At 43.9% G+C, this 15,037-nt stretch overlaps 1 protein-coding gene across 2 annotated transcripts in view; it reads right to left on the bottom strand.

Moving 5' to 3' along the window:
- Window positions 1-15,037, bottom strand: part of LOC129839509 (trinucleotide repeat-containing gene 6C protein-like) — a 142,653-nt gene that overhangs the window by 9,964 nt on the left and 117,652 nt on the right. For both annotated transcript variants that reach the window (XM_055907006.1, XM_055907005.1), the window contains exons 6-15: window positions 13,534-13,743; window positions 12,743-12,990; window positions 12,384-12,441; window positions 12,133-12,278; window positions 11,585-11,728; window positions 10,365-10,505; window positions 10,073-10,192; window positions 9,455-9,538; window positions 6,097-6,328; window positions 5,744-5,908 (exon numbers count right to left, since the gene is read on the bottom strand). In XM_055907006.1, coding sequence (XP_055762981.1) covers window positions 5,744-5,908; window positions 6,097-6,328; window positions 9,455-9,538; window positions 10,073-10,192; window positions 10,365-10,505; window positions 11,585-11,728; window positions 12,133-12,278; window positions 12,384-12,441; window positions 12,743-12,990; window positions 13,534-13,743 — 1,548 coding nt within the window. The remainder of the gene's footprint in view (window positions 1-5,743; window positions 5,909-6,096; window positions 6,329-9,454; window positions 9,539-10,072; window positions 10,193-10,364; window positions 10,506-11,584; window positions 11,729-12,132; window positions 12,279-12,383; window positions 12,442-12,742; window positions 12,991-13,533; window positions 13,744-15,037) is intronic.

Genomic DNA, 15,037 nt, shown 5'->3' with positions numbered 1-15,037 from the left:
CACATGCGCCAAATACAACAATTTTGTCACGAAAGAGTTAAGATTTTATTTCCAAAATAAACCATAATATTATTTGAAAAAGTAACAAAATGGCTATATACAGGGTGTACTGGTACCGAGTCAATGGGCAGGGTTACAGGTTAGTCGAGGTAATTTGTACATGTAGGTAGGGGTGAAGTGACTAATAATAATAAACAGAAGCAGCAGTGTACTAAACAAATGGGGGGGGGGGGGGGGTCAATGTAAATAGTCCAAAGGCCATTGGATACCAATTGTTCAGCAGTCTTCTGGCTTGGGGGTAGAAGCTGTTAAGGAGCCTTTTGGACCTAGACTTGGCGCTCCAGTAACGATTGCCGTGCAGTTGCAGAGAAAACAGTCTATGACTAGGGTGACTGGAGTCTGACAATTTTGAGGGGTTTCCTCTGACATTGTCTAGTATATGGATTAGAGGTCGACCGATTAATCCTAATGGGCTATTAATTAGGGCCGATTTCAAGTTTTCATAACAATCGGTAATCAGCATTTTTGGACACCGATCATGGCCGATTACATTGCACTCCACGAGGAGACTGAGTGGCAGGCTGACTACCTGTTATGCGAGTGCAGCAAGGAGCCAAGGTAAGGTGCTAGCTAGCATTAAACTTATCTTATAAAAAAACAATCACTAGTTAACTAGACATGGTTGATATTACTAGTTTATCTAGCTTGTCCTGCGTTGCATATAAATCGATGCTGTGCCTGTTAATTTATCATTGAATCACAGCCTACGTCGCCAAACGGGTGATTTAACAAGCGTATTTGCGGGGAAAAAAAGCACTGTCGTTGCACCAATGTGTACCTAACCATAAACATCAATGCCTTTCTTAAAATCAATACACAAGTATATATTTTTGAACCTGCATATTTAGTTAATATTGCCTGCTAACATGAATTTATTTTAACTAGGGAAATTGTCACTTTTGCGTTCTGTGCAACAGAGTCAAAACAAAAACAGTAAATACAACTACAGTAGTTATATCTAGTTCAACTAAATATAACACTTTTAAGGGATGAATTGTTCAAATGAAAGGTTATGCAGTAGTTTGGGCCACCTGGCTCGTTGCAAACTGTGAAGACCATTTCTTCCTAACAAAGACAGACAACTTCGCCAAACGGGATGATTTAACAAAAGCGCATTTGTGAAAAGGCACAATCGTTGCATGAACGTACCTAACCATAAACATCAATGCTTTTCTTAAAATCAATACAGAAGTATATATTTTTTAAACCAGCATATTTAGTTAAAAGAAATTAATGTTAGCAGGCAATATTAAACTAGGAAAATTGTGTCACTTCTCTTGCCTTCATTGCACGCAGAGTCAGGGTATATGCAACAGTTTGGGCCGCCTGGCTCGTTGCGAACTAATTTGCCAGAATTTTACGTAATTATGACATAACATTGAAGCTTGTGCAATGTAACAGCAATATTAAGACTTATGGATGCCACCGGTTAGATAAAATACGGAACGGTTCCGTATTTCACCGAAAGAATAAACGTTTTCGAAATGATAGTTTCCGGATTTGACCATATTAATGACCTAAGGCTCGTATTTCTGTGTGTTATTATATTATAATTAAGTCTATGATTTGATAGAGCAGTCTGAGTGGTGGTAGGCAGCAGCAGGCTCGTAAGCATTCATTCAAACAGCACTTTACTGCATTTGCCAGCAGCTCTTCGCAATGCTTTAAGCATTGCGCTGTTTATGACTTCAAGCCCATCAACTCCCAAGATTAAGCTGGCAATACTACAGTACCTATTAGAACATCCAATAGTCAAAGGTATATGAAATACAAATGGTAGAGAGAGAAATAGTCCTATAATTCCTATAATAACTACAACCTAAAACTTCTTACCTGGGAATATTGAAGACTCATGTTAAAAGGAACCACCAGCTTTCATATGTTCATGTTCTGAGCAAGGAACTTAAACGTTAGCTTTCTTACATGGCACATATTGCACTTTTACTTTACTGATTTTATTGATGTATTATATTAAAATAAAGTGTTCATTCAGTATTGTTGTAATTGTCATTACAAATAGACTTTTTTAATAAATAAAAAATATATAATTCGGCATCGGCTTTTTTTGGTCCTCCAATAATCGATATCGGTGTTGAAAAATCATAATCGGTCGACCTCTATCCTGGATGGCAGGAAGCTTAGCCCCAGTTATGTACTGGGCCATACGCACTATCCTCTAACACCTTACGGTCAGATGCCGAGCAGTTGCCATACCAGGCGGTGACGCAACCGGTCAGGATGCTCTCGATGGTGCAGCTGGATCTGGGGACCCATGCCAAATCTTGAGGGGGAAAATGTTTGTCAGGAAGTCCAGGATCCAGTTGCAGAGGGAGGTGTTTAGTCCCAGGGTCCTTCGCTTAGTGATGAGCTTTGTGGGCACCATGGTGTTGAACGCTGAGCTGTAGTCAATGAACAGCACTCTCACATAGGTGTTCCTTTAGTCCAGGTGGGAAAGGGCAGTGTGGAGTGCAATTGAGATTGAGTCATCTGTGGATCTGTTGGGGCGGTATGTAAATTGGAGTGGGTCTAGGGTATCCGGAAGGATGCTGTTGATGTGAGCCGTGACCAGCCTTTCAAAGCACTTTATGGCTACCGATGTGAGTGCTACGGGGCGGTAATCATTTAGGCAGGTTACCTTCACTTCCATGGGCACAGGGACTATGGTGGTCTGCTTAAAACATGTAGGTATTACAGACTGTCAAGGGAGAGGCTGAAAATGGCAGTGAACTTGCCAGTTGGTCCGCGCATGTTTTGAGTACGCGTCTGGTAATCTGTCTGGCCCCGCGGTTTTTGTGAAAATGACCTGTTTAAAGGTCTTGCTCACATCGGTTACCGAGAGTGTTATCACACAGTCGTCCAGAACAGCTGGTGCTCTCATGCATACTTCAGAGTTACTTCCCTCGAAGCGAGCATAAGAAGGCATTTAGTTCGTCTGTTGCCTGTAATCCATTGCTTCTGGTTGGGATATGTACGTACGGTCACTGTGGGGACGACGTCGTCAATGCACTTATTGATGAAACCGATGACTGAGGTGATATACTCCAATGCCATTGGATGAATCCCGGAACATATTCCAGTCTGTGCTAGCAGTCCTATAGCGTAGCATCAGCGTCATCTGACTACTTCCGTATTGAGCGAGTCACTGGTACTTCCTGCTTTAATTTTTGTTTGTAAACCGAAGGATAGAATTATGGTCAGATTTGCCAAATGGAGGGCGGGGGAGAGCTTTGTATTCATCTCTGTGTGTGGAGTAAAGGTGGTCGAGTTTCCCCCCCTCTGGTTGCACATGTGACATGCTGGTAGAAATGAGGTAAAACGGATTTAAGTTTGCCTGCATTAATGTCCCCGGCCAAAAGGAGCGCCGTTTCTGGATGAGCATTTTCTTGTTTGCTTATGGCCTTATAAAGTTGGTTGAGAGCGGTCTTAGTGCCAGCTTTGTTTTGTGGTGTTAGATGGCTAGGAATAATATAGATGAGAACTCTTGGTAGATAGCGTTGGAGTCTGGAGTAAACTTTGAACATTGTTATACTCAGAGTATAGGAACATTATTTACACAAGAGACATGAGGTATGCCATAATAAAGCGTAGGAGGGGCTGAGTACAGGGAAAACAATCACGTGACAGTACTGATAAGGGGAGAAACCGTTGAAGGCTCATATCACTTAGGTCCCTGCTTAGCAGGAAGGATGCAATGTTTAGGGATAAGGAAGAGACTCCACCCAAAGTGGGGTATGAACACCATCATGGGGGAAGCCATGTCTTTTGTCTGAATACAGCTGTGTCGACCCTTTGGGAAGAATTAAACTTGGTTAAGCTTCTCTATTGTCCGTGAGTTATATACTCTGAAAAGTAAGAACCTAACAGCTTCAGCTGTCTACAGCTTATCATAAAGTACTCTACCTCAGGCGAGCAATACCCTGAGACTTCTTTAATATTAGACATTGCGCAACAGCTGTTATTGACAAAGGCACACCCACCCACCCGTCTTACCAGAGGTAGCTTCTTGTCCTGCCGGTGCATGCAAAATCCCGCCAGCTCTATATTATCCATATCGTCGTTCAGCCACGACTCAATGAAACATATTACAGTTTTTACTTTCCCGTTGGTAGGATAATCTTGATCCTAGGTCATCGATTTTATTTTCCAATGATTGCACGTTGGCAAATAGAACGGATGGCAGTGGGAGTTCTCACTCGCTTATGAATTCTCAGAAGTACCTCCGCCCCCCTTTTCTCAGGCTTTTCTTCATGCAAATGACAGGGATTTGGGCCTGCTGCCGAGAAAGCAGTATATCCTTTGCGTCAGACAGGTTAAAGAAAAAAGCTTCTTCCAGTTCGATGTGACTAATCGCAGTTCTGATGTCCAGAAGTTATTTTCCGGTCATAAGAGATGGTAGCAGCAACATTATGTACAAAATAGGTAAAAAAAGAAATACGTTAAATGCAACAAAAAAAAAATTCTAAATAGCAGTTGGTTAGGAGCACGTAAAACGTCAGCCACCCCCCCGGCGCCATTCTACTAACTACACTGACAACACACTTCCAGGCTGTGTAAGGGCTATTTGACCAAGGAGGAGAGTGATGTAGTGCTGCATCAGATGACCTGGCCTCCACAATCACCTGCCCTCAACTCAATTGAGATGGTTTGGGATGAGTTGGACCGCAGAGTGAAGGAAAAGCGGCCAACAAATGCTCAGTATATGTGGGAACTCCTTCAAGACTGTTGGAAAAGCATTCCAGGTGAAGCTGGTTGAGAGAATGCCAAACGTATGGAAAGTTTTATCAAGGCAAAGGGTGGGTACTCTCAACAATCTCAAATATATTGATTTGTAACACTTTGTTACTACATGATTCCATATGTGTTATTTCATAGTTTTGATGTCTTACACTATTATTCTACAAAGGAGAAAATAGTAAAAATAAAGAAAAACCCTTGAATGAGTAGGTGTGTCCAAACTTTTGAATGGTACTGTATATAGATGCCTCAATCATAGAGGCTTAAAAACATGACAAAGTAAGAGTGGTTGTCAGTGTTGCTCTTAGTGGAGTATGGAGGGCAAAAGGAACACTGGGTCGCAAGGATACATCCAGACGAATATCAACGTGAGACATCACTTAAGAAATAGATATGGATTTAAATAGTCATTTTAAATGTCAGACACTAAAAGAGATAAACAATTGATTTCATACTGAATACCACCAGTTGAGATTTCCCCACATCGTTTCATCATTGAGATATGTGCAAACATACAAAAGCCTTTGAGTAATGACAACGCCTGTTTACTGGTACAAGTTGATTACTATAAGAAGGGCAGCACAGCAGCTTGTTGCTCGCGCCACAGTCGGAGAGGTTAGGGGAGGTGGTGTTTGTGGCTCACACGTTATATTTCCAGTGTTAACGTGTCTGTTGTGAATGCAAAACCGTGTGACAGAAACCAAGAGAATGTCTGTGTTGGGTGGTGAGAGAGTTGGTGTGAAATACATTAATGTTATTTAGAGCGAGTCAAATAAGTCACTATATCGTAGAAGAAAATCGACTAAGTGAGCAGAAAACCCAATATTCCTATCGAGATGACTAATAGATTGATTTCTTGTTTGACAGCGTGTATATGTTTATTTATTGCACCCCCCCGAGGGAAAAACTAAATTGAATGAGTCTTCAAAGTTCCTAGTGTTCCTCCTACCGTGCTTATTGAGGTTGGTCTCCATGTGGGAGGAGTTTCCAGAGAGGCTGTCCATGGAGTTGGGGTGGGTCCACTGGGACAGACGGGACTGGGGCTGGGGAGGCTCCTTCATGGACAGGCCCCCCACCTCCATGCAGTTTACATTCATGTTTGGATTGAGTCCAGCTAAGAGAGAGAAAAAGTCTAACATTGAATACAGAGCTCAACACAAACCAGATAAATAAAGTAAGGGACTTATACTGACGTATATAAGGCTTACTAGTTATACAAACAGCTTGTTTGTGAGAGATGTAGAGAGAGCGTAGGGGCTGAAGGAGTGCACGTGTGAGTGACAGTGTGAGTGCTGGACTCACAGAGGGGGTAGGGGCTGTAGGAGCTGGGAGAAGACTGCGGCTCTTTGGTGTGCAGGTCGGAGAGGCCCGGTGCCTGGGGGTGGCCTGGGAACGAGTCCAGGGCTGATTTGCCTTGGCCGGGGTGCAGGCCGGAGTGGGAGCCGGGGGGCTGCTGCTTCATCAGCAGGGCCTGGTACAGCTGACGCTGGTGCTGTTGGATCTGCTGCTGCATGTTACTGATTGTACGTGCAACCTGGAGGTGGGGGGGGGATTGAGAAAGAAACAGAACAGGAGAAAGAGGGGTACAAAGGAGAGAAAGAGTGAGGGCATAAGGTTACAATGACCAAGACCAACAGACCGTGGCATGACTCCTACAATCAGCACTACAATCAACAGTCACTTATCTGGTGAGAAAAGACAGCCTTTAGTGCAGCGGTTCCCAAAACTGGGGTCTATGAAAATGGGGTCAGGTTTGTCTTTCAAAATCATTGTAAATGTGTTTAACTTCTTATGGCTGCAGCCCGACGCCGGTACACTTATGACAACAGCCCCTTCAAGTGCAGGGCGCGAAATTCAAAAGATATTTTTTTTTTATATTTAACTTTCACACATTAACAAGTCCAATACAGCAAATGAAAGGTACACATCTTGTGAATCCAGCCAACATGTCCGATTTTTTTAATGTTTTACAGCGAAAACAGCACGTATATTTATGTTAGCTCACCACCAAATACAAAAAAAGACAATGAACGCAAGAGAAGTGACACAATTTCACCTGGTTAATATTGCCTGCTAACCTGGATTTATTTTAGCTAAATATGCAGGTTTAAAAATATATACTTCTGTCTATTGATTTTAAGAAAGGCATTGATGTTTATGGTTAGGTACACGGAGCAACGACAGTCCTTTTTCGCAAATGCGCACTGCATCGATTGCATGCAACGCAGGACACGCTAGATAATCTAGTAATATTACCAACCATGTGTAGTTATAACTAGTGATTATGATTGATTGATTTTTATAAGATAAGTTTAATGCTAGCTAGCAACTTACCTTGGCTTCTTACTGCATTCGCATAACAGGTGGGCTCCTCGTGAGGCAGGTGGTTAGAGCGGTGGACTAGTTAACCGTAAAGTTGCAAGATTGAGTCCCTGAGCTGACAAGGTAAAAATCTGTCGTTCTGCCCCTGAACAAGGCAGTTAACCCACCGTTCCTAGGCCGTAATTGAAAATAAGAATGTGTTCTTAACTGACTTGCCTAGTTAAATAAAGGTGTAAAAAAAAATAATAATCTGCGTCCAAAATTACCGATTTCCGATTGTTATGAAAACTTGAAATCGGCCCTAATTAAAATCTGCCATTCCGATTAATCGGTCGACCTCTAGTTTGGACCATTCTAGTTTGTTGTTGATGTGGACACCAAGGAACCTGAAGCTCTCAACCTGCTCCACTACAGCCCCATTGATGAGAATGGGGGCGTGCTCGGTCCTCCTTTTCCTGTAGTCCACAATAATCTCCTTAGTCTTGGTTACGTTGAGGGATAGGTTGTTATTCTGGCACCACCCGGCCAGGTCTCTGACTTCCTCCCTATAGGCTGTCTCGTCGTTGATCAGGCCTACCACTGTTGTGTCATCTGCAAACTTAATGATGGTGTTGGAGTCGTGCCTGGCCATGCAGTCGATGTGACCATATGTGCAGACAACACATTCACGGGTCACTATTGAGGAGTTTCGGTTCCTGACTCAAAAGGAATACTGTGCCGTCTCCCTCCAAGAATAAAAACTCATAGTACGCCGATTCAGTGCGTTTGTCTGCATTAAAAACAAATATCAATCCAGGTTGGATGTGACCGGAGAGATGAGGTGCGCACTGTCGACCACGCCTCTTGACTTTGAGAAGCTCAGACACGGCATGCATCAAGCACACCCATGTCATTAGTGGTGGTGACATAATTTATCTTATGTCAGACTAATTTGTAATTGACTCTCACAGCCCCACATTAAAAGTATGTGATGGTGAGTTGAGAATACAAATCAGAAATACTGTCAGAATGTTTTGCAATTGACTGCCATAGCCCCAATTTAAAAAAGTAAACATGAGCTGTTAATCACATGGTTGGGGTCGCGAGAACTTTCAGATATCAAAATGGGGTCGCGTGCCAAAAGCGTTTGGGAATCCCTGCTTTAGTGTCTTAACACAAATTATTTTACAGAAGTTCCCAATTTGCAAGAAAAAAAGGATCCAACCACACAAGCAACCAACTTCTGTAACCACTTCTCCATACATTCTAGAGAAATAGCAAGTTTGAGCAACTGGAGGTGCTTTTGACAAACACATTTCCCCTGACTCACACGCAACTTTAAGTAAGCATATCCGGTCTATTTCAACACTCATCGTAAACAATACAATTTATAGCACATATCTACAGGTATTATAGATTCTTGGTCAATGATCAAAAAATGTGACCGCTGATTATTTTCGCAGATGTTGTAGCTCAGACCCTATTTTGATATTATCTTTGGTGTTTGAGTTGTGCCTGCAATTGGTTGAGACACCATGTTCTTCAACACAGGGTGGATGTTCTGAAATGGGAATACATTTTAAAATGTCAACTTTCAAAATGGTAGCAGGTCCACACACCAGAATGTTGACTTGAACGCTAATATCAGTTGTTTTACATCATACTTTAAGTCTTCCATAGGAAACATAGAGATAAAACAAATAATAAAACAGACATTTATGTTGACATTCAACGGTGGGTGGACCAGCAGCCATCTTTGTCGTAGCAATTGGAAGTAAACATTTCAATTCAAATGTCAATGACGTACCAGCTAAATTTCACCGGATTTGTAAGGGATAAGGGATATGTCCATTCTGTTTCTATGATTGAAATGACACACCTTGATATCAAGAGCATGCCGTCTCAATCGATTGTGAGCACAACAAAAAACCTCAGATGACGTCAAATCGGGTCCAAGCTACAACATATGCCGAAATGCAAAAACAAAAACGCTATATATAAATATATATATAATAAATCGAGGTTATGCAGTTTTAGATAAACGACATTAAAGGATGTATTTAAAAAAAAAAAGTTTTACATTGTCTTTTGAAATTCTAAAATAGTTTGTAAGCTTTTAAATGATATCACGCTCAACGGTTGATCTTCTCCAGTGATGAAGATATGGATGTAGGTAGGGTATGCAAAATGGGTAACTTTGAGCACCTCCATCTTCTCACTTTCTGACCACTTGTACCATGGGCAAATACGTATGGAAAGTTAGGTTCAAAATCAAAAAGTGATTGTAATCAAAAGGAACGAGCCAGAGGGTCACACACTGTGATGGGAATGTATAGGGGTTGAAACAGGGGCCAATTACTTGCTGCTCTTGTTGTCTGATGGGGCCGGAGACGTTGCGCTGAGCTTGCATCATCTGCTGCTGGATTTGTAAACGCTGGTACGCCTAGAAACAGAGAGAGGCAAAGAGAGAAAGAAAGCGATGGAAAGAGGCAATGCAAGAGAGCGAAAGGCAGAGGGAGACAAAGAGAAATAGAATGGGTCATCACCTTATCCAAAAGACTGTGGGGTACCCCTGAGGGTGTCCATAAAAAATACAATAAGAATAGCCCATCCTGTCTGGTTCAGTTATTAGAAACAGGGTTCGTACTGCAGACAGGCCCATCCTGTCTGGTTCAGTTAGAACAAACCCTGTTTCTAACACACAGGCCCATCCTGTCTGGTTCAGTGAGTACAAACCCTTTTTCTAATGCAGACAGGCCCATCCTGTCTGGTTCGGTTAGAACAAACCCTGTTTCTAACGCACAGGTCCATCCTGTCTGGTTCAGTTAGAACAAACCCTGTTTCTAACACACAGGCCCATCCTGTCTGGTTCAGCGAGTACGAACCCTGTTTCTAATGCAGACAGGCCCATCCTGTCTGGTTCAGTGAGTACGAACCCTGTTTCTAATGCAGACAGGGGCCTTTGGCTTGTACTCACCATTTGCAGTTGCTGAAGTTGGTACAACAGGGTCATTTGTTGAGGGTTTATTGGTGAGGTTAAAAGTGCAGGGTTCAGACCAATGTTTTTTGCGGCAAACTGCAAGAGCTGTGCTTGAACCTGGAGGGGAGGACAAGGAGACAGAGAGAGGAGATGAGAGTTGGTCAGAACATCTCAAAATATCTTCAAACAACAGAGTAAAGGAGTCATGAAGAGAGCCTGGGGCTGGGGGACAGAAAACGTGCTGTGTGTGAACGGAGAGAAACTTGGCTGAGGCATAGTGTGTGTGTACCTGAGGGGTGAGAAACTGAGGCACTTGAGCGCGTAGACTAGGCTGGGAGGAGCCGAGAGGCGGCACTGACGGCTGAGGAGGCGGCTGCTGCATGGCCCGGGATAGTGCTGCTCCACTACTGCCCAACATTCCACTCTGCATCTAGACACCCACACAAACACGAGAGGAAATTACTAAATGTAAATAAGAGTTGACATGGCAATCACTCATTCCCTACAGACAGCCGATGAATAGGATGTCCCTCACAATACACAACTCTAGCTCACGCAGTCTCAGAGAAACCACAAATAAAGACAAGCTATTTCTCCACCACTTCCCAAATCATCCAGGGTCCATTTGAAAGAAAATAGTTGAAAACCTAAGGTCTACCGCATTGAACCACTGACCAATATTGGAGAAACTGGCACATTTGGGGTGCATTCAGTTGGATTAAATGGTGATTGTGATTAAATGATAGTGCTCTTTAAATGCCTCCAGCAATATGTCAATAAAGGAAAATGAGACTTATGTAAAGAGAACTATGTTCAGTGTCAGACAAGAAGTTGTTCAATTCAATACTGTTATGACAGAGTTACAGTGCTTTGTTGGCCTTTCAAGGACTCTCATGTTCTATAAAGGACTCGTATTTCTATGGCAGCGCCTCTCTGTAAAGTTGACGATACAGAAACTATCCCATTTCAATGGGCTCCGCAGGCAAGGTTACGGACGTAACGACCCCTGGGAGAGTGGTGGAGAGCGGAATGGAATTCTCAACTACGTTCAAAGTGTTTTCCCTTTAGTGTCGCATATTGAGGCCCCAATGAACCCATTGCCAGCTCCTGGCAATGGGTTCATGAAGTGTGTGTGTGTGAGAGAGAGAGATTGTCATGTAAGCATATGTGTGTGGTTGTGTATATGTGTGTTACTGTATACTTATCTACAGTAAATGTGTTTGTGGTTATGTATACATGTGTGTGTTTGAGTGTTAGTGTATACCTATGGGTGTGTGTGTGTGTGTGTGTGTGTGTGTGTGTGTGTGTGTGTGTGTGTGTGTGTGTGTGTGTGTGTGTGTGTGTGTGTGTGTGTGTGTGTGTGTGTGTCACAGACGGGACCTGAAACAACGTCTTAACCGTTAGCCATAATAGGACACTCGCTCTCAGGCCGAGGGTGACACTAATCGCAGGAAGGGCTACCTCATTACGAGACTGAGGCACAGCGCATGCGTTTCACCCCCCCCTTACCTGTCTGTTGTTCAAGTTCTGCATGTTGAGCCCCGGGGAGCCCAGGGGCAGCCCAGGCTGCAGGTTGTTAACCAGGGGGAGCTTCAGGCTGACGGGAGAAGGCAGAAACGGTGAGGGGGGGACGTCATCTGACAAACCACCGTCCTGGAACCAGGGAGGAGAGACTAGATCAGTCAGTCAGCAAAATAATTTCAGTTAAATCAATCACTTTTTGTGTGTATGGCACGCTTTACAAAGGACACTGTAAACTTCTCAGAATCCCAATCGCGGTAATAAGAAAAGGTGGGACTGAAACATGCCCAAGACATGCCCTGTATTTTCACCATTCATTTTTCATAGGCACGTGCATTTGTGGTTTAATCCTTCGTCAATGGACATGCCTTTCACTAGCTGTCTTTCTATTGTACAGACACAACGGCTGTCGATTCCTGATACAACGGCTGTCGATTCCTGATACAACGGCTGTCGATTCCTGATACAACGGCTGTCGATTCCTGATACAACGGCTGTCGATTCCTGATACAACGCCAGTGGTATTCATATAGTACCTTGTCTAGGAATGGGCTGCGGTCCGAGGAGGGGTCTTTGGAGAGGGCCTGGGGACGGCAACCCAGCGGCTTGTTCATCCCGTTGTTGTAGTCTGACATGCCCATGCCCCGCTTGTCCAGTTCAGTCTTCTTCTCCAACAAAGCGCCTTGGGAGAGAGGTCAGATAAATATGGAATACACGTGCACAGCAACAAGCAGAAACACACGTAGATGTGCGCCCACACACAGTCAGACACACAGGGAAAACCTACTCATGGCCTGATCCAGGTTCATGTTGTTGCTCTTCAGAGCCTCCTCGGCAGGATCCCTCTGTAACACAATGACAACATGAGACACCCAGTCAGTGACAACTTCAACTATACAATACACTGACTACATGCTTGATACATACATTTAAAATACATGGATTCTGAAACAATTTGAAATCATTTCAAATACTTCATATCTGTGCTCGACTGAAATTGCCTGGCTTAAATGGACAAAATACTAACCCCAAAACCGTACTCGTACCCCCCCCCCCCCAGGAGGCTGGCGCAAAAGTAGTTTAAATATCAAATAGTATTTGAACCCAGGTCTAATTCTGAAATTGCAAAATGAATCACATTCATACCGGGAAGCCCATGTCAGTGAGCTGCTTGATGAGACGGTTCATGATCCAGGCTTCGTCTGGCTGGTTGCCCATCTTGCCCTTGGGCGGGCCCTTCTTGGGCGGCTGGCCCCACGAGTTACAGGAGGAGCTGCTCTCCTGGGAGGCGGGGCTGTTCCACATGTCTCCGGCGTCAGCATCCCATTGGCCAGAAGACATGCCCATCTCCTCCTCCCTCCCGCCTCCCCAGCCGTCTTGCATAGATTTGGGGGCTGGAAGAGGAGCAGTGCAGGGTAAATGTCGTGGAGATGAATACCAAGTAAAAATGATTTAGTAAGTGCCTTGTTGTAATATAGCTGGTTCACAGAAATCTGACTATAGTGCCTTAACAGTAGTATCAAGCTAACCTTAGTATTTGTGTTTCTGCTGTACCAGTATACTGCAGTCTTGAGTCTAACCATAGCACGTAGACAAGCAAGCATTTCACTGTATCATGTGACTAATACACTTTGATTTGACTTTTGACTGCTTGCAAAGATCAGGGGCAACCCCTTTGCGTGCAATTGTAATGCAACCACTTGGTGCCAGTATTGTCACACAAGTCCCTCCTTTTCTTGCTTGCCTTCTAGTATAAAAATTCATGCAATAGCAGAAATAGTACAAGGGAAACCGCCAGTGACACCATGTTCCTCAAGACATCTAGAAAAGCAAATATTTAAACAGAACTTTCAGGTGCATACAAACACAGAGTATTTTTTAATTTATTTGAAGTGAGTGTTAACCATGTTTGTACACCAACGGCGTGTGGTCCTAACCTGGCTTGCAGGGTGCAGGTCCAGAGGGTCCGTTGTTTCCCCTTCTGTAGGGTCCATTGGGCTCGTGCCCCCCATCGCCCCAGCCTCCAGGAACACCAGGGGGTTTGCCCCAGGCAGAGGTGCCGTTGTCCACTGCAGGAGAGGGGCCAGCGGGTTCCCCCCATGCCGGCTCTGGCTTGGGCTGCTGGACACTGGGCAGCTCCCCCCAGCCTGGGAGAGGAGGGAAGGACATATTTATAAATGTATGCTTTAAAGTGATGTGTGCGTCACTTTATTGCAAGTATATTCACTTACAAGACCAGCAAAGAGTGATCAACAGACATATTGTTAGTAGTTACAGTCTGGCAGTCTAGTTTTACTGCCAGCCAACTGGTTCCATTACTGATGAAAATGTAACCATAAAACTGAGGAACAGTGTGTGCTAGCTTCCATTCATTCACTTGCACTACACCCCGTTCTATTCTCAATCCTCAGGCTTTTCCTCCTTGTAAAACAGTGAGCCAAGTTGTTACATGTTAATCAGGGGCAGTATGGCTATGTACCAAATGGCACCCTATTCCCTATATAGTGCATTAATTTTGACCAAGGCCCTTTGGGCTCTGGCCAAAAGTAGTGCACTATATAGGGAATAGGGTGCTATTTTGGACGTAAGCATAGGTTGATGCGGTGCCATGATGCTGCTATATATAGTCAGAGGGCTTTCAGGCTCCGACAGAAGAGTCCGGCCAGGAGGGAGGGAGAGAGGTAGGAAAGGAGGCAGGGAAGGAGGGAGAGAGTGAGTACAGAGGAGGCAGAGAAGGAGGAGGACGGCAGCCGTGACTGTTTAACTCCTGGCCCAGCTCCCAGACCCTCTTGTCTGAGCTGGCTGAGTCCACCGAGGAGCACTGTGAGCAGGCAGACTAGAGCAGTGTGTGCCAAGCCTGGTTACTGGGGTTGTACACAGAGATAAACAGCAGGGGGCACTGGTCTCACTCTCATCCATAACCTTTCAGCGAGAACAGTGCCTTCCTGCCAGTCAGCTTTCACTGAAGCTTTTGTCTTTGCAGTGGGGTGCCTTGAAAAGCCCTGGCACGGTGCATGTTCAATAATGCTGAGCGATTAGTGCTTTTTAAGGTCGGTTCGGTTTCGGTTATACACATTTTCAATTCCAATAATTTAACATTAAATGCACTATGCATTATGTGGGTTAAATGCTGCAACATAGAATAAAACAATTAATAAAAGTCCCATGATGGCAGTGACTGCCCATTACTGCTTATCAACCTTCATTCACAAATATTTCACTTGTGTTAATTAAATGGGTTTTATTTGATGACAATTATTTAATTCCAAGGCATCATCTCATCTCTATAGAGCTGCTATCTATATTGTCTGACAAGCCCACTATTTTAGTAGTTCTTCAAAGTAAATAAGGCATACTTTTATGACTGCTGAATAGCAGCTATCAATCACTTAGATCATGCATTTTCAGGTAGAGAGACCTTGCTATGCAACTGTTCTCTAT

The sequence above is a fragment of the Salvelinus fontinalis genome, chromosome 40 (assembly GCF_029448725.1).
Source record: "Salvelinus fontinalis isolate EN_2023a chromosome 40, ASM2944872v1, whole genome shotgun sequence".
Taxonomy (NCBI): domain Eukaryota; kingdom Metazoa; phylum Chordata; class Actinopteri; order Salmoniformes; family Salmonidae; genus Salvelinus; species Salvelinus fontinalis.
Note: the sequence above shows the minus strand (reverse complement) of the source record. Positions and strands in the feature narration are given on the sequence as shown.